At 40.2% G+C, this 21,588-nt stretch overlaps 1 protein-coding gene across 4 annotated transcripts in view; it reads left to right on the top strand.

Annotated features, from left to right (window-relative positions):
* Window positions 1-21,588, top strand: part of HEATR5A (HEAT repeat containing 5A) — a 75,950-nt gene that overhangs the window by 33,762 nt on the left and 20,600 nt on the right. For 2 of the 4 annotated variants that reach the window (XM_038756678.1, XM_038756677.1), the window contains 9 exons: window positions 1,803-1,908; window positions 3,628-3,818; window positions 6,404-6,563; window positions 7,480-7,669; window positions 8,537-8,706; window positions 12,786-12,812; window positions 15,559-15,697; window positions 18,220-18,399; window positions 21,060-21,299. In XM_038756678.1, coding sequence (XP_038612606.1) covers window positions 1,803-1,908; window positions 3,628-3,818; window positions 6,404-6,563; window positions 7,480-7,669; window positions 8,537-8,706; window positions 12,786-12,812; window positions 15,559-15,697; window positions 18,220-18,399; window positions 21,060-21,299 — 1,403 coding nt within the window. The remainder of the gene's footprint in view (window positions 1-1,802; window positions 1,909-3,627; window positions 3,819-6,403; window positions 6,564-7,479; window positions 7,670-8,536; window positions 8,707-12,785; window positions 12,813-15,558; window positions 15,698-18,219; window positions 18,400-21,059; window positions 21,300-21,588) is intronic. The other 2 variants (XM_038756680.1, XM_038756679.1) reach the window with 1 other exon arrangement.

Below are 21,588 nucleotides of genomic sequence, written 5' to 3'. Positions count from 1 at the left end.
ATAAACAATGCATAAGTGAATTAGGTTGGACTCTGGCTGCGAGAAAACATCCCACGCAATTGACGCTGTCCTAATGTCCATAACTGAACTACACAAATAAAAATCATGTAATTGACCAATGATGCTTTTGATGGGTATTTGAAGAAAAGCAATGATTGAATGATAAAAAAGACCAAAACTTGGGAGTTATTTTTACAATAATTTAAATGTAAACAGGATAATGATAGCAACAATAATAACTGTGGTATTTGTTAAGTGCTTACTAGGTGCCAGGCACTGGACTAGATACAAGATAATCAGTTTGAATGCAGCCCCTGTCCCACATGGTGGATCATTCAGTAGGAAGGAGAACAGGAATTAAGTCCCCATTTTGCAGACGAGGAAACCGAGGCCAGAAAAGCTAAGTGATCTGTTCACGGCCACACAGCAGGCAGTTGGCAGAGCTGGGTTTAAAACTGAGGTCCTCCAACTCCTAGGTCTGTGCTTTTCCTGCTCGGCCACACAAAGTTGTTACTATTTAGCTCAGCAGTATATCAGTATGGGAGACAGGTGAGGGATAATCAAAGGGATTGGCTCAAAAAATCCAATTTACTGTAGCTGGAATGTGAGGGGCAATAGGACTAATTTGTAGGAACGTGGGATTGGAAGATGGAAAGGGTCTGACAAGGTCAAACCTCCTTAGAGGGAAAAAAGGAATGATGCACACTACCCAGAAGCCAGCGATAAGAAAATAGTTAAAACAGTTACCTTGAGTGACTTTTTGGAGGAATGTGCAAACACTGCTTCTTGCTTAATCTCTATACTGGCTGTAGAGAATTGGAGCCTTTACAATGGAAAGGAAACATCTTTTGGCAGTATTGACTTCAGAATTTCAAGGGCCCTGAGCCACTGCAGCCAAAGTGGCTAGTGAGAACTGACCCAGAAGAGCTTGAGTGACAAGGGGCAGGAGGGCCAGTAAGAGTATTTGAAGAAAAGCAATGATTGAATGATAAAAAAAAGACCAAAACTTGGGAGTTTGGTCGATTGTGGGGAGCAGGGGCTGAGACTTCTCCCTTCTGTGACCTTAATTTCCTTTTAGTTCCTCACGTTTGGACCTCCCCCAAGTGCCCTGCTGCTTCTCCCCAAAAGTTCCTGTGACTTAACTCTCCCACCAGACCCTCACAAACCAGAGTTTGATTGGTCAGAAAATCCTGACTTGGAATAGAGTTTCTAATGACCAATGAATATCAGTCAGTTGTATTTATTGAGTGCTTTACTGTGTGCAGAGCACCATACTGAGTGCTTGGGAGAGTACAACACAACCGTATAACAGACACATTGCCCGCCCACAACAACCTTACAGTCTAGAGGGGGAGACAGACATTAATATACAAAAATAAGTTATGGATATATACATAAGTGCTGTGGGGGATGCTGTGAACATCCCTGCTGAGTTGATTAGTAAATTACAGAAGGGTAATTATAATAATAATGGCATTTATTAAGCGCTTACTATGTGCAAAGCACTGTTCTAAGCGCTGGGGAGGTTACAAGGTGGTCGGGTTGTTCCACGGGGGGCTCACAAACTTCATCCCCATTTTACAGATGAGGTAACTGAGGCCCAGAGAAGTGAAGTGACTTGCCCAAAGTCACACAGCTGACAATTGGCAGAGCTGAGATTTGAACCCATGACCTCCGACTCCAAAGCCCGTGCTAATTCCACTGAGCCACGCTGCTTCTCCTAATTGATTTAAATAAGGGAGTCCCTTTGTTTTTCTTGACAAGTACACAGATAAATCTAAATTTTTGTTGCTTATTTTGAGGCTCCAGCTCCTGGAACAGTTGTTGGAATCCATAAAACATGTGAAAGGACCCCGTCAACAAGTAGCACAATTAAATTGTCTGTCTGCCTTTTCCAGTTTTCTGAAGGTAAAGTCCTTATTTTTTAAACCATTGAAGATGCTTGCAATAGCTAAAATAATTTAGAGCACTAATATTGGATACTGCAATTGAGGAAATTCCAATTTCAGGCACAATTATTTTTCTGTAAGTAAGGTTAATCTTCCACTGTTCATTGGTTAGATTGTAAGCTCCTGGCGGGCAGGGATCATGTCTCCTAATTCTGTTGTATTCTCCAAAACACTAAGTTCAGTCCTCTGCATAGAGTAGCCGTTTAATAAATTCTATTGATTGATATGAAGTTAAAGTAGGAGGAGACCAATTTCAACTTTTTGCCATCTGGAATTCCCCTTTTTATTGCAGTAGCAATAATAATATTAACAGTATACTTGATTCTCACACCAACTGGGTTTTGAATAAAGCATGGAACTCTTCTGGGGTCCTTTGTACATCTAAAGTGTTGTCATCTAAATGTAGAGATCCTAAAACTTCCTCTTCAGCATTTAGGCAAACAGATGTTTATTGGGGTTTAATTCATTAGCTGGACTGCAAGCGAGTTGTGTTTAGTTGAGTTGATAGAAGTATAGTGTACCCTTAGGAGATGAGCATCACATTCAGATTAGTCTTTTGAAATTGGTCTCAGAGGAGATAATAGAATTGTGAATTCTACAGAATATTTTGGGGTTGAAAGGTAATTTCAGGTCAGTAATATGTCCCTCCCTATCAGGTAAGCAGTTTAAATAATTATGCTTGCTAAGGAAAAAATTGGGAATGATTAATACGGAATAAATTTGCTTTTGTGATAGATAAGGGCTCAGTTTTGTTGTCTTAAGTGGAAAGGACTTTACGTGCATTACTTATTGCACTGTAAAATAAAATTGGCAGCTTTTTAAACTGGGATTTTTCCCAGGCTCCCACAGCACGTTGTCATAGATCAATAAGTCCAGTGACTCATCACAAGGGAGCTAAAGTTTAAATTACCATTATAAACTGTCTACTTTAATCAAAAGCATTCCTTAAGAAGGGATTGATAATGATGCATTTTTATTAGACGTAATTTTTCTTGTTGATCCCAATTATAATTCCTTGGGTGAAATGAGATTTTAGATTTGATGGCCTATAATTCTTTTGTTGCTATCTTGATGCTAAGAAAGATTTCCATAAAATGTTAGCTTGAAACTAAAAAGAAGTCATTTTAATTTCCTGACAAATAACATTTAACATTTGCTATTACCTCTCTCCCTGCCCAACCTGCCCTGGGCAACTTTAGTGAACACCACTGCCATTTTGAAGTCAGATCAGTACAGAAAGAAAGAGAAAGTTAAATATTTAAACCCAGATGTACGTGAGACTAGGTCAGTTATTTCCAGCCCCACTCAAAACAGAATGAAGCATGTGTCTTTTACCGTGTAAATTGGACTTCACTTTACACTGCTTTTTCTCACAGTGCAATCCCATGGTTCAGCCAAGGTGACAGAGACTGCGGTGGAGGGTTAGGGCTGGTCGGCAGACTCCCCTCCACTATTTTTACCTAAAACAATTTTCAACCAAAATAATATTATAAAACTGTACTGCAGAAGGCATGCTCAGGCTAGGGGCTTCCCTCACTGCTGCATCTTATTCATAGCAAACTAGTAGATCATGCTGGATTGTGACTGGAAAAAAGTAAACTCCAGGTTCCTGACATATGAACGCCCCTGAATTAAAGATTCTGAACGTTGCGGAAATGGGATGTTGTTTTCGTTTCAGCACATGGCCGGGTCCAAAGGAAGCATGGGTTCGGAAGAAATTAGAAAACCTGCCCTGACATTAGTGATGGGAGCCGTAGAAAGTTCCAGTCCTCTGCTGAGGTGCGCTGCTGCCGAAGCTTTGGCCAGGTTGGCTCAAGTCGTTGGCGATGGATCCTTCACTGCTGGAATAGCTCAAATTAGCTTTGACAGGTAAAATGTCCCCTGTTCAATTCATTCATTCATTCATTCAATCGTATTTATTGAGCGCTTACTGTGTGCAGAGCACTGTACTAAGCGCTTGGGAAGTCCAAGTTGGCAACATATAGAGACAGTCCCTACCCAACAATCAATCAATCAATCATATTTATTGAGCGCTTACTTTGTGCAGAGCACTGTACTAAGCACTTGGGAAGTCCAAGTTGGCAACATATAGAGACAGTCCCTACCCAACAGTGGGCTCACAGTCTAAAAGGGGGAGACAGAGAACAAAACCAAACATACTAATAAAATAAAATGAATAGAATAGATATGTACAAGTAAAATAAATAAATAGGGTAATAAATATGTACAAACATATATACAGGTGCTGTGGGGAAGGGAAGGAGGTAAGATGGGGGGATGGAGAGGGGGACGAGGGGGAGAATAGCGGGCTCACAGTCTAGAAGTCTAGTTTAATAATAATTGTGGAATTTGTTAAGCGCTTACTATATGCCACACACTGTACTAAGTGCTGGAGTAGACACAAGGTGATCGGGTTGGACACCGACTTCACAATCTTAATCCCCATTTGATAGATGAGGTAACTGAGGCACAGAAAAGTGAAATGAGGTGCCCTAGGTCACACAGCAGACAAGTGGCGTGGACCTTTTCAAGTCCTTTTGACTCTTAGGCCCGCACTCTATCCACGAGGCCACGCTGCTTCTCATTTATTCAGAGAATAATTCTCATTTATTCAGAGAAGCAGCGTGGCTCAGTGGAAAGAGCACGGGCTTTGGAGTCAGAGGTCCTGGGTTTGAATCCTGGCTCTGCCAGTTGTCAGCTGTGTGACCTTGGGCAAGTCACTTCACTTCTCTGAGCCTCAGTTACCTCATCTGTAAAATGGGGATTAAGATTGTGAGCCCCACATGGGACAACTTGATCACCTTGTCTTCCCCCCCAGCGCTTAGAACAGTGCTCTGCACATAGTAAGCGCTTAACAAATGCCATTATTATTATTATTATTATTTATCCAGGGATTCTTCAATCCCTATCATACCTAATGTTGGCCTCTGGCTACCCCATGGACTATTATTCTTCTCCCACCGCGCCTCGCCGCCCCATATCAATTCCTCCCCCTGTTTGCTCCGTCCCTGGGCCTCGTCACTCAGTTTCCTGTTCTTTGAGCCACAGGCTGTCCCTCAACAGAAAACTTTAGCTGGTGCTAAGAAGAAACTTGCTGAAGCTCTCTGGTCTGTTTCAAGAGTTTATGCCATAGATTCATGAGTTAAACAGCAAGGTAACTGCTTGCTCCCCGACAGAAGCCAAAAGAGAAAGAAATGCAGGATAACTGAATAGAAAGCTAAAAAGAGCTTAGAAAGTATAGTGGTAGCATACCATACTGATTAGGTGACGTACTTGTTTGGGTTTGACACATTTTCATCTGCAGTGTTCACAGCCTTTCCCATTTGAGCAAAATTCAGTTTTGTGATTTTTAGAGAGAAAAAGAAAGCGTGTGTCTAGGGCAGAATGAACAAGAATCAGGGCAAAGCAAATACAATATTAAATTGAAAGAGATTTCAACAAATGCATGTGCCATAATCTTTACTGTTGTGTTTTTAATATTTTCCCCCAAAATTGGAAAACCTTATGGTGCACTCAATATACAATTCTTTTTGAGGACACTAGAAACCTGGTTTTTCTTACATTGTGCCTTTTGTGTTGGTTATTTTAAGTCGTATTTCTTTTTGCCTACCACTGTGCATAATGTTTGGGAAAAACTGATTCAGGTAATGCTTTTTACCTGTTGTATTGTCCGACTTCTGAGAAATTGAAAGTCCATAATTAAGAGGCTATTTCACCTCCTTCATACATCTCCCCTCTAATTTTAAGGGGTTTTTATTTTATTTTGTTGCTCAGAATGGAAACTCCTTGAGGTAGAAATTGAGGCAGACAGATCTAGGAGCCAGAAAAAAACCTTAAAAGAAAGGCATAAATATAGCAACTACATACATAAACTAAAACTCATATTAATGTTTTATGCATAGATACACAAGCATTTTATAAAATATTTTTGTACTAAAATCACTAATTTATAGCAGAAATTTCATTTCATTCAAGTCAGGCCTTCCCAGACTGACCCCCTTCCTTCCTCTCCCCCTTGTCCCCCTCTCCATCCCCCCCATCTTACCTCCTTCCCTTCCCCACAGCACCTGTATATATGTTTGTACATATTTATTACTCTATTTTACTTGTACATATCTATTCAATTTATTTTATTTTATTAGTATGTTTGGTTTTGTTCTCTGTCTCCCCCTTTTAGACTGTGAACCCACTATTGGGTAGGGACTGTCTCTATATGTTGCCAACTTGTACTTCCCAAGCACTTAGTACAGTGCTCTGCACACAGTAAGCGCTCAATAAATACGATTGACGATGATGATATCGTAGAGATGGGTCCAGTGATGCTTTACCATATTGGTTAAAATGTAGCATGTAAGTTTTGAAGCTAATTCTAATCTCTATTATTTCAGGTGACAAAATGTAGTTGTTTGTATTAATGATCTACCGTAATTCATCTCTGTTTCAATTAATTTTAGACTGAAGTCGGCAAGGGATGTTGTATCAAGAACAGGACACTCTCTGGCTCTGGGATCCCTATATCGATATTTAGGAGGAATAAATTCAATTCAACACCTGAACGCTTGTATTGGAATCCTTTCTACTTTGTCTCAGGACAGCACTTCTCCTGATGTACAGGTAATACACCCCATGTTCTGCATCACTAGAGCTTACCTTTTTCATGTTTTACAAGTGATATTCTTTCTTTGGGGCATTGATAAGTGTACAAGAAAGATGCTTTCTCCTGATTATATTTCAGAAGTAATTCTAATTTTGTTTGACTTTCAGATAGTTAACACTTTCATAATGCACCAAGGCCAACTCTTCCTAGCAAATGAAGTCTCTGGGTTAGTTAACTCAATGGCTGCTGCTTTTCCACTATCTTATTCACTGAAAGCTCTTTTTCATTAACTTATTTAGAAATGGGTACGGACCTTCATGTGCCTACTTCCGCTATAGGAAAACCACTGGAGTAATGAAGACTTTGGAATTGGGGCTTCTCCATTGCGTTCACTGATCCGGGCTCTCTATGTAGTTTTCCGCGTTCATTGTTGTCTGGAGTCAATAACGAGTGAGGTTTTTAGACCAAAGACATCATTCTATGGTTTAATCAAAAGTTTGGAAGGGGCAATAGCCACTCTAAACTGTAAAATCCTATTTTTAGTGCCTTCGAGTATTTATCCAGGAGCAGAAGCAACAAAGTTATCCAGGAGCAGGGGCAATAAAGTTCACTGAACTTTATTTAGATAGAATTTGCTTCAAAATTGTTGGAAGGTTTTCCCATCCTTTGAAATTATTATTGAGGTGGTTAGAAATGTCCCAAACTAAAATGCACAGTTGCCTTTGGAGTTAGTTTTTTGGCACCTTGGACATACAGTATCCGTTGAAAGTCTCAGGGATTCCTTCATTTCTGCAGTGCTTTTTCTTTTTGAAATGGCCCGTGGAACGTGAGATTTACTTCGGGTTCGTTTCATCACTCAAACGCCCTTTGGTCCTATTTCATGTTGCTGAAATGCTTTTTAAATATTTAAAATGTTTTTTCTTAACTTTCCAGACTTGGGCACTGCACTCACTGTCACTGGTTATTGACTCTGCTGGCCCACTGTATCATGTGCATGTGGAACCTACCCTCTCCCTTGTATTCATGTTGCTGTTAACTGTGCCTCCTTCTCATGCTGAAGTTCACCAGAGTCTTGGACGTTGTCTAAATGCCCTTATCACCACTCTGGGTCCTGAGCTGCAAGGTATGCAGAGCCACAACTGGAGTGTCTTGTATTTTATTTTTGTGTAGTGGGAGGAGAACTACTTGAAATATACCCTGAAGCAGAATGCTTTAGGAATTAGTCAACCATTTTCTATTTGTATATTGAATGCACCTGAATTCCACTAGCCCTGGTTTGAGATAAGGAGCAGAACTTAAGCCTTGGTTGAAGTGCAGGAGGAGAGTTAACTGGCCACCAACGCTGAATGCTCGTTTTCTGCTTTAGCGAGGAAGAACTGCCATAGGAAAGGCGTGGCCGGCATTAAGCAGGTTGTTGTCCCGAGAAGGAAGCAACAATAAAATCATGTTAAGTCAAGTGATGACTTTTTAGTGATTTTGAAGGCTTTAACTCTAAGAGTGGATAATCCCCTCTTTTCAGGGCCAAAAAAAAATAACTTGCCAGAGAATACTTTACTCTCCTCAGGCCAAGCCCAAAAGAGCATGGTCTAGACAGCAAGATAGGCATTAGTTTTGAACTTAAAATATTCCTAACTTTCCATTGCTGAGGCCATGGCAATTTCCAGCTTGCGGTTTCCAACTCTAAATTCCGTGAAGCCGCTTTGTTCTCTCGGTCGGGTGGTCCCAGCTGTTATTTTGCCTAATGATTTCACTTGAAACACTTTCCTCCTAACCCCCATCAAGTTCTGAATGACTGTGATGCAGAATCCCTCCCAAACCTACTTTAATCCAGCTGCCTGCCTTCTTAGAGAGAAGAATTGTAATTTGTAGATCCCAATTATAACTTTAATGATTTGGTGTATAAATGTGCTCATGTTTACACGTTAATCATTTAAGACAAGACTTGAACCATTAAGGGCCCGTTATTAAACATTTTCTGTTCTCATTGTAGGTAATAGTTCTTCCATTTCTGCCTTAAGAACATCTTGTCTCTTGGGTTGTGCAGTGATGCAGGATAACCCAGACTGCTTTGTTCAAGCTCAAGCCATCTCTTGCCTTCAGCAGCTTCATATGTTTGCTCCCCGCCACGTCAATCTATCCAGTCTGGTCAGCTGCCTCTGTGTGAGTATGTTATCGTATATAGGCTGTTCACTTCCTTAACTTGCAAGGTTTTATCGGAAAAGCATAGAAAGATTGCACCAAAGCACATTTCTATTTCCTTCCCTTGCTGGAGCTCCAATTTGATCATTTGTTTTTATGTTCACCAGAGTCTAGATGGGGCGGGATGGGACCAGATGGTATCCCTTTATGGTGTCAGCAGGGCCCGAAACCCCCCTGTACCTTTTAGGTGCTAAATCTAGCTTGTGTATAAACCATCTGTGGGTTTGTTTGTTTTTTTCTCATGCGACTGTTTACGTGATTGTTTGTTACACTTCCATTCCCTCCTAGTGACCCATTGTCCTTCTGTTTTTCTCCCCTTTCTCACTTGAGAACTAACGTTGCTGTGCGGTCATAATGTTAGGCCAAGCACAGCAACTTAATGGTGTTTATTCCCATCAGTTTTTTTTCCTCTTTTAACTTTTTGGGCCCGTTGCATGAATATAATGTAACGGTCAGGTGATCGTCTTGTGTAGAAAATAATTCTTCTGAGAATTTAGCAGGAGCATATTGATATAAAGACCTGTCACTGTGATAGCTAAGGAGATAGCCAGAAATGTTGTTGGTGCCGGGTGTACAGAGTTTCAGGATTCACACCCTTTCAAAATTTCCTTTGAGTCTTGCGCTGGACAGAGTCTATCAAAATCAGAGGAAAAACTTGTCAGAGGCCCTTCAGTCCTGGGGTGGATATGACTCTGAATCAGAAATATGTGGGCCGTTTATACCATGAACAGGCCGTGAATGAGAGGCTTATAGTAAATCACAGGAATTTTATCATTGTAACAATTTAGGAAAAACTTACCTGCTCTGCCAGGGGTTGTAAAACGCAAGTTGCACATTTGGCAACCTCACATTTACAGACACTAATAACAGTGTGAAGCACAATCACTTTCAGATCAGACTTATTTTTAAAAAACTGAGTAGCCAGATTAACCATCTTGTTTCAGACCAAGAAGGTTCACCAAATTTCAGATATCAAGCGGGGCAAACTGTTACTCTGTTTAGGTTTGGTGGCCACTAACAGAGTCAGTTTTACCTTATAAAGCAGTGTTTCTTTTCTAAAAAAATCTTCTATGTAATCAAATGAAGGATAGTGTAGCTGTTTCATATTCCTAATGATCCGTGCTTTTTCATTATTGTTTGTATTCTTCTCCTTCTCCCAGTATAAAACCTATACTTCAATCCCTCAGTTGCATGTGGATGAGTAATTCTTTAATACATCATAAAATATTCCCTATTGTGATGCTCTGAGAAACTGAAACAAAAGAGAAGTTGACCCAGGTTTGTCTTCCTGTACTCCTTATTCCCCTCCTAGCAGGTATTATTTTTTTTTTAATCATCTCAGATACTCAACAGCAATACTGATCCCTGTCATCTGATCCCTGTCATCTCCTTTTGGGACACGGATTTGTTCTTAATGCAGTGGCTGTAGAAATACCTAAACACAATTTGGGAAGGAGTCAAGGAGAGCATTTTCCTGATAGAATCCCTTGCCTTGTTTAGACCAATACAGACCTGAACCAGAAGTTTTGGGGGGTTTTTTGTTTGTTTTTTTTTAGAGAAAATGCACTTTCAAATCCATCATTCCCCTCTCCCAGCTTACTATCCTTCTTGACCTGGTGCTGTCATGTTTGTTTTTCTTTGAAGACTACTGCCAGCCTCCTTGAAAAACAGAATGGATTAACTGTCATTAAATTAGCACTTCCAATTCCTTGGAAAAGCTGTTTGTTTTGCATCCCAAATTTAAGATTTTACTGATGATAAAAAATGTTGTTCTGTGCTGGGGAAAATGAGCATAAATAATAATGAAAATTATAGTGGTATTTGCTTACTATGTATCAAGTACTATATTAAACACTGGGGTAGATACAAAGAATCAGATGCAGTCCCTGTCCCTCACTGGGCTCACAGCCTAAGAAGGAGGGACACCAGGTATTGAATTCTCATTTTACAGAATCTTCTGGATTGCATTCATTTAATTTGTTGCCCAACTAGGGCATTGTTCTTCGCTCCTCTGCTTATGCTTTATTAACTGAGCCAGGTAGTGTGAAATCAAGCATTGGTTAAATGAAATACAAAGAGAAAATAGAAAAAAGGCCCAATTTTTCTTGGGACTGAAACAGATGCAGTCCCTGGCCCTCATTGGGCTCACAGCCCAAGAAGGAGGGACAGCAGGTATTGAATTCTCATTTTACAGATGAGAAAACTGAGGCACAGAGAAGCTAAGTGACTTGCCCAAGGTCACCCAGCCAGCAAGTGGGGCAGCTAGGATTAAAACCCAGGTCTTCTGACTCCCAGGGCCCCTAGGCAATACTGTTTCTCTGCTTAGGGATTCTGGCAGTCCTAGACCTCATCTGGGAGGTGCAAGGTTTAAATCATTCAGAAACATATAACAATCAATCAATCAATCATATTTATTGAGCGCTTACTGTGTGCAGAACACTGTACTAAGCGCTTGGGAAGTACAAGTTGGCAACATATAGAGACGGTCCCTACCCAACAGTGGGCTCACAGTGTAGAGGAGTGGGCTCACAGTCTAGAAGGCCGCTTCTAGACTATACTTCTATATAACAAGGCCAACTGAACACCTAATGGACTGGTCAGACCAGCAAATTCCTCATCTCTTCTTATTTCCCAAAAGAGGAAATCCAATTAATCAATCAGTTGTATTTATTGAGCGCTTACTGTGTGCAGAGCACTGTACTAAGCGCTTGGGAAGTCCAAGTTGGCAACATACAGAGACGGTCCCTACCCAACAGTGGGCTCACAGTCTAGAACGGGGAGACAGAGAACAAAACATGTTAACAAAATGAAATAAATAGAAGAAATATGTACGAGTAAAATAGAGTAATAAATACATGCAGACATATATACACATATATAGGTGCTGTGGGGGAGGGAAGGAGAATCCAAGATTCGGTACTGAGAAAGGGAAAAGACTGTTGCCAAATATACCAAGTATAGTTTTTTATTGTGCCATTTGAGCCCCGCAGACAACTTCTCAGTTAACAACTGGAGTTTAATTACACTCCCTAAAACATTTGCCTTTAGATTACCGGACATTCATATGTTTTACCCAGACCATCTGTCAAGTAAAACCAGCCTCATTATATTGTTAAGTTGACATTCCAATAAATAGTCTAAAGGGGGTCTCATTGTTTTGTTTGTCATTTTGTCTTTAATCTAGGGAGTCTTACTGGATCAGTCTTCTTAAATTGTATGAGGAGGCTTTTTGAGGAAATTCCCTGCCTCTTGTTAAATACTCTAAGCCTTTGCCAATTTTAACATATGCAATGAAGTTTATACTATTTTCAGATTATTTGGCATACTTTTCCAGCTTTCGAAATGCACCCCATCCTTAGGGAAAGCCCTTTTTAGGCAGGGCTTTCTTCAAACTGCATGATGCTTAACCTCTATTCTGAACTCTGCCTAACTGTACTAGCAGTTGAATGTTTTAGCAGTGTAAGGAGGTGACTCCTGAGAGAAATAAATCTATAATTAACTTGTGGCCCGGTCCATTAATTTTGTCATTTTGCTAGGTACCGTCTCATCAGCACACACCCAGGAATCCAGCCCTCAGCAATTTCTACTTGCTAAATACTGAAGACTTTTTGAGACTCTAAAGGAAACCTAACTAAAAACAAATCTAACGAATACTTTTCATTAATTTGTTGCCTTCCTCTTGCGTCATTTGGGTTTCCACCTAAAAAGTATTTTCAAGATCTTAGCCTTGTCTTTGATTTGGTTGCAAGCCTGGAAATGCATTCTGAGGCTAATTTTTGAGAAAGGCTCTAGCAATGAATAGTATTTATTGAACACTTAACTGTGTGCAGAGCACTGTACTAAGTGCTTGGAAGAGTACAGTCCGTACCCTTAAGGATCTTACAATCTCGTGGACCAAACAATTCTTCAGTGATCCGTTTATACCTAAATATTTAGCTCATTGTTGTCAGAATCATCTTAGAATTTTTTTTCTCTCTTTCTCTTTCCTTTTTTTTTTTTTTTTTTTGGTCATGACTGGTTTGTCATTTGTTTTTGTGCAGGAGATCTTGTTGGATAATTCTGTTTTGGTAGGTCCCTGACCTTTGACTCCTCAATTTTCAGCGCATTTGCAATGCTGTCTCTGTGTTGTTTTTGGTTGTGGTGGTGGTGGTTGTTGTACTCTGCATCTCTTCTTTTAAACTAACCATTGATGCAAAGTTAAGTATATCTGTAGCATGTATGTGTGATGTTCGATGCTATCCTAAGCAGACCTTTTCTAACCTCACCAGCTGATGTGCTTGGCTTATTTTATGCCCTTAATTTTGCATCGGTTTGATGTGTTCAGTGAAGAAAGGAACTGAACTTACTGTTTGACTTGTTAATTTGTATGTTTGCTTGCTGTGTTGGTTTCCCTCAATCCAAACTATTTAAATGCTAGAGAATGTTATGGAGATATAAAGCCTCTTGTGCATTTCCTGGCAGCCTGGCGTTGGGTATTCTAACTATTTCTGTTCTAACGAACTGGCAAGCAGCATGCTATTTCCAGGAGAATGTTTGGTCAGCTTGAATAAGCATTTCATTTAAGCCTTGTGTCTCTGCTTGTGACACTGTAGCTCAAGTATCTTGTAGTGACATTGATTCTGCTTCTTAAAATGGAGTGTTTTTTCAGAGTGCATTTTGGTGTGTGAAGGGTATCGCTTATGCGGGGTCACATGAATAAATATTGTCTCTCGAGGCTTAACCTTTCTGTTATCTCCAGGACAGATTTCCCTCAACTAAATTGGCGTGGTGTCATCACAGTCATTCTGCTGCTGTCAGTCCACTCTGTCCAGTTTTGAGTCAGCAAAGCAGCTGAGAGTACAAGATTACATAATTATGAAGCTTCTCTTATCCTCTTCCCTATATCTGGCTAGAAGCCCCATGAGTAAATTTACAGAGGCACTTCAAGGACATGACTGTGAGCCCACTGTTGGGTAGGGACCGTCTCTATATGTTGCCAACTTGTACTTCCCAAGCGCTTAGTACAGTGCTCTGCACACAGTAAGCGCTCAATAAATACGATTGAATGAAATGAATGAATGATTAAATTTCCCGGATCCTCTTCTGATTTTCTTCACTTAGTTTCCTCAGTTTATACCCATTGTTCCTATTGATTTGTGGTACCGCTAAACCCAAGCCTTTTCTCTTTACAAGATCCCCAACAATTAGCTTATAGCCCCTGTGCTTTTCCCTCCTCATTATTTTCAAGTCATCCTTCTCTACTTTTAAGAGTTTTAACCACCCTTGTAAGAACTCAGGAAGTGATTTCCACATCCTTCTTTGGGATCAGCGCTGCTATACCAAATTAATCATTAGTCACTTGTTGCATCTAAATAAATCACAGAAACATAACCTTTCAACTCTGCTATGTTGTGAAACCATTTTAGCTAAGAATTCATATTAGCGAAGTAGGTATATGACCATGCCCAATTCCCAACTGTGTATTCTTTCCCAGTGCTTAATACAATACTCTGCACACAGCAAGAGCTTAATAAATACTATTACTATTACCTGCACCTCTTCATATGTCATCATGCATTGAATAAGGAGGAACTGACCTGTGGTACTAAAATGGAAATATACAATACTGAGACACTGAATATGGCTCCTTGTTTCTACCTGCTTTCCTTCCCTTTCTTTAAAAAAAAGGATTAGAGTTGTTTCAGATTAAAATTGAGCAGATTCTAAGTTTAAACAGCAGTGTAGTAAAAGTGATCCAAAGAACTGGTTCTAAGTCCTCAAATACTTATTCGTTCACCCTCTTGAGATCATGTCAGAACAAACTTGGCAATCTTGGCAAAGCACTGCTGAGCTTATGAGTCAGAGGTACCCAGATATCCCATGCATTCTTCCTGGGCTACTCCCTAGAAAAACAATATAAAGCTAAAGTAGGTTAAATAAACCCGGATAATAATAGTTATTATTATGGTGTTTAAGTGCTTAATATGTACCAAGCACTATTCTAAGCACTGGGTAGTTACAAGGTAATCAGGTTGTCCCACGTGCGGCTCACAGTCTTAACCCCCATTTTACAGGTGAGGTACCTGAGGCACAGAGAAATTAAGTGACTGGCCCAATATCACAAAGCAGGCAAGTGGCGAAGCCGGGTTTAGAACCCATGTCCTCTGACTCACAAACCCATACTCTTTCCTTAGGTTCCACCGCAAAAGAAACCTGTACCTGTGTTAGCAGTATAAAAAGAATCAGTGAAAACTGGGAGTTAGTTGCCTTTGAAAATGCACCTTCCCCTTCCTCTAAATTCTAATAATCTTAAAACAAATTTATTTAAGCTCTCTCTTGTACATTGAGCTCTTCTGAGTGCTAGACTAAACTAGTTAAAATGATGCAGTTCCTATCTTCGAATGATTTACGATCTAAAACAGTATTGACGCAGGAAAGATAAAACGCATATAGCATACAAAAAAAAGAGATCAGGTGCTATTAAAAGATTTAAAAAGCAAGTGCCCCCCTTCATTTTCTTTCTTTAGCTCTCAAAATTATTTTTAGTTATGTGAATTCTTCAGATCCTTTAATAAATTTCAGTGGTTTTCCCCTGGATTTGCTTGGCTTTTCCAAATATTTTTGTTTTAGTCTAGTACAATCACCTCTTCTGAAGGCACTTTTGAGAAGTAAATGCAGCTTACAATTGTGTGAACTCCACAATTCTCGATATAACGTTTTTGGGTTCACCAAAGTGGCGGGGAACTTGTGAAGGGAGGAATCAAAGGAATGTCTATCAGATTAATAAAATGCTACCAAGACCAACCTCCTTATTCCCCAATTGATGTTTTTCAGGTGAATCTCTGTAGTTCGTACTTGTTACTAAGAAGAGCAGTTCTTGCTTGTTTACGTCAACTTGTTCAGAGAGAGGCAGCTGAGGTTTCAGAACATGCCGTTGCCCTTGCTAAAGACAGCAGGGAAGACTTAACTCCAGGTAACATGTTTTTTGCCAAGTTTTGCTGTAATGAGTGTTCTCCATTATTTCTAATTCCAAAATGTTTCCAGCCTTAACCATAATTGAATGTTTAAAAAAAACAACAACAAACTTTATCCCTTGTTCCAAATTGTAAGGTGAAGAACAGGGTTGGCCTGATACATTTTAACCTGATCGACCATCCCAGTGTTTCTGTTCCTGTTTTTTTAGTGTGTGTGTTTCCAGCCTTAACCATAATTGAATGTTTTAAAAAAAAACAAACAAATTTTATCCTTTGTTCCAAATTGTAAGGTGAAGAACAGGGTTGGCCTGAAACATTTTAACCTGATCGACCATCCCAGTGTTTCTGTTCCTGTTTTTTTAGTGTGTGTGTTTCCAGCTGTAACCATAATTGAATGTTTAAAAAAAAAAACAAATTTTATCCTTTGTTCCAAATTGTAAGGTGAAGAACACGGTTGGCCTGAAACATTTTAACCTGATCGACCATCCCAGTGTTTCTGTTCCTGTTTTTTTAGTATGTGTGTTTGTTTTATGGTATTTGTTAAGTGCCCTCCATGTGTCAAACAGTGTCCTAAGCGCTGGGGTAGATACAGGCTTATTAGGACAGAAGCAGTCCCTGTCCTGCATAAGGTTCACAGTCCAAGCTGCCTTTTTTTTTTTGTCCCATTGTATTCAGCAGTGAAAAGGGGCTTGCCAACCCAAATAGTGTTTTGTTGCCACTCCCTCACAGTTCCTGAGGAGTCTGGTTTTTGCAACCTCCATTGAAGAAACTATCAGTAGATGGCTAGCAAGTCTTTTGTATTTAGATAAATTGCGAGGTATGCCTAAAATAGCCGTGGAGTTGAACACTCCTTTATTAGCAAAACTTCACATTGTGTCGATCATTATTTCAGTGGTAAACATGAGATTAGGGAGACGATGGTTCAAAAAGTTCATTAAAAGAGTCTTCAGCATCAATTCCAGACCTTCAGCTCCTTCCTGAAACTCTGTGCTCCCACATCCCCTGATGACCTTGGCACCTATTTTGATGACAGAATTGAATCTTCATCTCAACTCCTTCCTAAGCCCCAACCTCATCCTCTTTGATCCTTTTCTGCCATCGAGATCACCCACCAATTTTTGAAATCTGCACCCTCCACTTGCGTGTGTCCCTTGCTCTTTATAAAAACTTTAGTATCCTCCCTGACCACTATTTCACAGAAGCTCTTCAAACATCCAGCCATTTTCACTAGCAACACAGGTTAATGCAGGCACTAAATTCCATTGTGAGAAACATTGAGTCACTTCATTAGCATTTAAGGGAACTAATTGGAAATGGCTTAAATTTCTCTTTTTCCACTGATAGTGTTTTGGCCCAGAAATTCAACCCTGACTGGGGGCATTTGCGCAAGGAGTCGCATCATGTTCGACCAGTTCACAGCAGCAATATGGCACTATGTTCCCTATTATCCCATTGTGTTCTTTCCAAATTGCACATTAGAAAGTTACATTATCACAGGAATGTCTGGTTCTGGGAATGTTTTGTCTTCACAGTTAGTTATGTGCTTATTTTATGGCCTGCCCTTCTCTCGTAATGGCACACTTGGACTTTTGGCTGTATTCCACTAATTTGGGTGGTTCTTTGGGGATTTTCCCTTCATGTTAAACAACTTTAAACCTTTTCACCTGACTAAAGAGAGTTTAGTTGCCATTTAGCTCAGAAGATGAAGGTTGATAATGAACTGGCCATCTGCATTTTGAATGAGTAAAGGGCTAAAAAATGCATTATGTCATTTAGGATAGGGATCAAGGTTTATTCATTGCCATGTGGCTTTTGCAGTCGTCCAGAGAAAAATATTATAATAGCTTTGCGGGAATCCCCAAATTCAGGATAACCCAAACTAGTAACAAGCTAAAATAGAAAAATAGAGGCCTCTAAAAAACCCCAGGAAGACTAGTGGGTGCTGTGGCTAGGGAAGTGTGCTGAACTCTGAGCCTCAAGGAACCTGAAATTTTGCTTCTGTACCCACAGCACCCTACTGAATTTATTTTATGTTGTGTTTTTGTGTTGTGCTGTAATGTTTCAACAGTGTGTCCGTCTCCAGTCTCATTTCCCCACTCAGACTCTTAGGCTGTGAACCCCCTGAAGGACAGCAACCACCTCTTTCTGTCCTTCACTCTTGACTCTTATGCCTTTCAACACCATTGCTCGCATCTTTCTCCCCTGCCACTCTGCTGCCCGGAGTGTAAGCCCAGTGTGGGCAGGGATTGCCTCTCCTTATTGCTGAATTGTACTTTCCAAGCACTTAGCACCGTAGTTGCCCCCAGCATTTAGTGCAGTGCTCTCCACACAGTAAGCGCTTGAGAAATACCGTTTCTACTAATTTGGTGAGCTAACCAAGATGGCCTGAAACTTGGCTTTGGCTATGCGTTGTAGACAATATTTTGAGAAATCTGATTAGTTCAAAGACACTGAACGCGTGTTTCGGGTTTGGCAGTTTTGTTTTCTGGGCTACTCAGATGATGGATTTTGTTCTTGCCAGATGCTAACATCCGGGAAGTGGGCCTCGAAGGGGCATTGTTGAGCTTGCTGGATAAAGAGTCGGACCAGAGATTACGCCAGGATATCCGGGAGACTCTGAGTCACATGCTTACGTCGATGGCCGTTGAAAAACTCTCTTTTTGGTTAAAACTCTGTAAAGATGTCCTTGCTGCCTCTGCCGGTAAGTGTTAATGAATTCCACTCTTGTTGAAAATATGAATATGAAGACGAAGCCTTTGTGTAATGTGGTTTCTCTTAGATCGTATAAATTTCTTATGGGTGCTTTTGTTATTTACCTGCACTAGATGGAGAGTGCTTGATTGGAATTTTTCGATGCTTCTCATCATCATCGTCATCATCAATCGTATTTATTGAGCGCTTACTCTGTGCAGAGCACTGTACTAAGCGCTTGGGAAGTACAAATTGGCAACATATAGAGACAGTCCCTACCCAACAGTGGGCTCACAGTCTGAAAGGGGAAGACAGAGAACAAAACCAAACATACTAACAAAATAAAATAAATAGAATAGATATGTACAAGTAAAATAACTAAATAAATAAATAGAGTAATAAATATATACAAACATATAAACATATATACAGGTGCTGGGGGGAAGGGAAGGAGGTAAGAAGAGGGGGATGGAGAGGGGGACGAGGGGGAGAGGAAGGAAGGGGCTCAGTCTGGGAAGGCCTCCTGGAGGCCTTTTTTCTCATGAAAAAAACATTTCAAATATGGAAGTGTGCTCTGTGGATTTTAACTCGCTCCACGTGCAATCTGATTGGCATTTGAAGCCTTAGTAAATATGGATTGTGTTTCAGTGAATCACTTGCCTAATGTGAGCAAGTTAAGGCTCACGCTGTTGTATCATTGCTCATTGTACTTCTGGTGCTAGTGCAGGAATTGTAGACAGTCTCATCATTGCCCCTCCTCTTTAATTAGCGCTTTTCAGGTGATCATTAACTACATGGTTGGGAGCACAATTATCAGAATTTAATCCTTAGGAGAGAAGCAGCGTGGCTCAGTGGAAAGAGCCCGGGCTTTGGAGTCGGAGGTCATGGGTTCAAATCCCAGCTCCGCCAAATGTCAGCTGTGTGACTTTGGGCAAGTCACTTAACTTCTCTGCGCCTCAGTTACCTCATCTGAAAATTGGGGGTTAAAAACTGTGAGCCCCCAGTGGGACTACCTGATCACCTTGTAACCTCCCCAGTGCTTAGAACAGTGCTTTGCACATAGTAAGCCCTTAACAAATACCATTATTATTATTATTATGGTATATGGACAAACTGAGTACATTAATCTTAGTATTGCCAAGTATTGATATTGTTTATACATTTCTCTAGGGCACTCAACTTCTTAAAAGCTTTCTATAGAGTTTTCTTGATTTTATATCACTTAACATCATTTTTTTACTCATTGCTACTTTTCCTTAACAACTACAATAAAGGCTTTCTCTTTACCCTTACCTCTTCTCAAAGCCACCAACTCTTCAAAGTACTCTACTGCCTAGCCAGCTGACTTTGGGGAAGTTATTTTATCTTTCGGGACTTCAGTTTAGCCATCTGCAAACCGGGTTTGCTAATGCCTGTTCTTCCACCTCATGGGAATATTGGGAAATTGTCACAATTATTAGTTATCCAAAGAGCAATAAACCCATTCTCTTTTGTCCCCCCGTCTAGTGGTGACCTTAGGCCAGGAAAGGGAGACTAAGGTGTGCAATGCAACTTTTCAGTTTTTTCTTAAATGTGAGAGTTGCTTCTGGTAAATCTTCCTTTAGGCAGTGATTTTCCAGGTCCTGAGTGTGAAGATGAATGAAATCATAATGTATGGGAAATGACTATGAGCTTCCTGGGAGAAAGGCATACATAATCGAAGAATGTGGTATTCTTAAAGAGAAGACTGATGCTGTCCAACCTGAATCCAACCCCATCTTTCTCCTACTTTGATCTCTAGTGTCTTCTCATTTACTTCCTTTCTTCCTTGTCACTCTGAATTGAATCTCATGCTAGCTCTTTCCTTACTCTCATGATCTAGAATCTTTATACTTGCATCTTTAATGCCTTAGCCCCTGTGAGAACCTTGATCTTACCGTATCTTCCTCTTTTGATACTGCCCTATATCTTTCTTCCCCTTTCGCTCTAAATTCCATGAGTTTTCCTTAGACATTTGCTACCTCTCATTCTAATTCCTCATTTGCAGAGGTCTCTGACTCAGCCAAATCTAAGTGCATCTTCTCTGTCATTTTCCCCGTCCATTCCTCTGCCTTGACATTGCAAAGGTAAACCGTGATATGTGATTTTTAAAAATAAGATTTTTTTTAAATGCCTCATGCTAGAGGAAAATAACTTCATTTGTTGCAAGCTCTAAGAGTCTGTATTAAAATAATTCAAGCTTTTTTGTGCACATTTGGTTGCTCAATGTAGAGTTTTTAGGTTGGATAACCAGAGTCCATTACTGGGATCATGACCAATTTATCTCAGGCGCTGTAGTAGTTGTGACCAACAAGAAGAGGAAGCACCTTCCATACCTGTATCATAACTCAGTAAATCTTCTGGTTGCCATTTAACCGATGTTGTTTACTGATGATATTATTGGGTAGATATAAGCTTATCAGGTTGGACACAATCCGTGTCCCACAAGGGGCTCACATCTTAATCCCCATTTTACAGATGAGGTAACAGAGAAGTTAAGTGATTCGCCTGGGGTCACACAGCAAACGAATGGCGGAGCAGGGCTTTGCATGGATGTTTAATAGCTTTCTTCTGAGTTTGAAAATATCTGTGTTCACAATATATTCCAACTGACGAAATCATCCTTTGCCTGCTTTTTTTGTTAAAATACAGATTTTACCTCTGTAGCTTGCATAGAGCCAACTCAGGAAGAAGATGGAGATAAAGGGGATGATGCTTCTGTTTTAACCATCAGAAACGACGAGAAATCCCGTCCTTTCAGCAACCCAAGATGGGCTACCCGTGTCTTTGCGGCCGAGTGCGTCTGTAGAATCATCAGCCAATGTGAGACTGCAAGCAGTGCTCATTTTGACATTGCTTTGGCTCAGGAAATGAAGGGAAGAGATTCAAGAAGTAAGTGTCAGACTAATGAAGCCAATCGATCAGTGAAGTTTTTTGAGAGCTTACTATGACCTAAGCACTTGCGAAAATATAATGAAGTAGGTAGACACAATCCCTGTCCTTAGGAGTTTATAGTATAGTGAATTGAAATACCAAGTGGTAACAGTGCTTTGCACATAGTAAGTGCTTAATAAATGCTATTTTTAAAAAAATTGTGGACTTGGTGAATAATTTCAATGATTACTATTGTCGGATGAGAAATTCACCATCCTGGAGGATCCTTTCCTTGAGATACTCATTT

Source organism: Tachyglossus aculeatus, chromosome 14 (genome assembly GCF_015852505.1).
Source record: "Tachyglossus aculeatus isolate mTacAcu1 chromosome 14, mTacAcu1.pri, whole genome shotgun sequence".
NCBI classification, from domain to species: Eukaryota; Metazoa; Chordata; class Mammalia; order Monotremata; family Tachyglossidae; genus Tachyglossus; species Tachyglossus aculeatus.
Note: the sequence above shows the minus strand (reverse complement) of the source record. Positions and strands in the feature narration are given on the sequence as shown.